General features: G+C 37.4%; 1 protein-coding gene across 1 annotated transcript; it reads right to left on the bottom strand.

Annotated features, from left to right (window-relative positions):
- Positions 1–238: 238 nt before the first annotated feature.
- Positions 239–625, bottom strand: LOC145303574 (uncharacterized). The gene has a single exon (XM_080145120.1). The coding sequence runs from the start codon at positions 623–625 to the stop codon at positions 239–241; it is 387 nt and encodes a 128-aa protein (XP_080001246.1).
- Between the last annotated feature and the right edge of the window lie 962 nt (positions 626–1,587).

Below are 1,587 nucleotides of genomic sequence, written 5' to 3'. Positions count from 1 at the left end.
TTATTGCGGCCAGTTCGTCAAGGCGTTTAGTTTTTAGTAATGCTAATAATGGCTTGTGATGTGTTTCAATTATGAACTTATGCAGTCCAATCAAGAAGTCAGCAAATTTTTCACAACAGCAAGTGACCGCAAGGGCTTCTTTTTCAACCTGAGCATATCTTTGTTCAGTTTCGGTGTGATCTTAAGCTATAAAATACAAGTTTCCAGTCATACCCTAGTTTCTGGATCAGCATTCCACCTAAACCATAAGAAGATGCATCAATGAAATTTTTGTTGGCTTATCAGCACTATAGTGGAGCAGTACCGCTGCAGAACTCAGATTTTTCTTTAGTTTGTTAAATGCAGTTTCCTGTGGCTCAAACCAAAACCATGCATTGTCTTTCTTCAGATCTCGGAGTGGTTTTGTGGTCTCTGCTAAATTTTCAGCAAATTTACCAACATGATTTGCCATCCCTAAGAGTTGTCGCAGTTCAGATACGTTTTGTGGTCTGGTCATGTTCATGATTGCTTTAATCTTCTCTGGGTCTATTTGGATGCCTTCTTCTGAAATTGTTTGCCCAATAAATTTAATTTTGCTAACAGAGCATACACATTTATCATTTAACGTTATTCCTGATGCTTCCATCCTTTCTAGCACCATTTAAAAACGCTGGTCATGCTCCTGCTGGCTTCTTCCACTAACAAGAACATTATTTATGTCACAGATGACCCCTGGCATTCCTGACAAAATATACGTCATTTTGCAGTGAAAAATTTCAGGGCCTGAACTTATTCCAAATGGTAAACGTTAGCTTCTGAGAATCTTCATGCAACAAAATTTGATGGAATCCACTGTTGCAGTCTAGTTTATTAAATACTTTGGCTCCATTAAGTTGAGCTAATAACTGGTCTGAAGAACGTAGTGGGAAATGCTCACGCTTCACATTTTCATTAAGTTTAGTGAATTCAACACAAAGCCTGATTTTACCATCCTTCTTTGGAACTGCTACAATAGGAGCACACCAATCAGTAGGCGTTTTGATCGAGCGTTTGATGTCTTCACTTACTAAGCTTTTAAGCTCATCGTGGACTTTTGCTTCATAGGAAGTGCTAGTCATCTGGCAGTTGTAATTGAAAAAGGTTGAGCAGTCTCACCCAAATGTATTTTATAAACATGATCCAGTTTTCCTAGTCCTGTAAATACTTTTGCAAATTTTTGTTTGTATTGATGATTTCTGCTTTCTATAGAGTTGATTTTGCTCAACAAGTGTAAAGCTTTAATTGCTGGTCCACCCAACAATGGTTTCTTTAAGTCTTTAACAATGTACACCTCTGCTGTGATTTTTTTCTTCATAACAGAGTGTAGTATCTATTTTCCCTATCACCTTTATTTTGCTCTGACCTGGTCCATATAATCTTTTATCCGTCCGCTTTATTATAGGAGAATTTTTGCGCCTGTATCTAACATGAAGTTTGCTATTTTGCTGCAGATTGCGGTGGTGACTTTTATGTTAGCTTGCCAGTCAATTTTTCCTTCTTCTTCACTGTTTTTAATATTTCCCAATGAGAATATGACCCTAAGAAATGATTTTCTTCCTCTGCAACTCT

This window comes from Euprymna scolopes, chromosome 2 (assembly GCF_053919585.1).
Source record: "Euprymna scolopes isolate OS-2025 chromosome 2, ASM5391958v1, whole genome shotgun sequence".
In the NCBI taxonomy this organism is placed as follows: Eukaryota; Metazoa; Mollusca; class Cephalopoda; order Sepiida; family Sepiolidae; genus Euprymna; species Euprymna scolopes.
Note: the sequence above shows the minus strand (reverse complement) of the source record. Positions and strands in the feature narration are given on the sequence as shown.

Coding starts and splice junctions, on each gene's coding strand:
- LOC145303574 (XM_080145120.1), bottom strand. CDS start 625: ATGGAAGCATCAGGAATAACGTTAAATGATAAATGTGTATGCTCTGTT.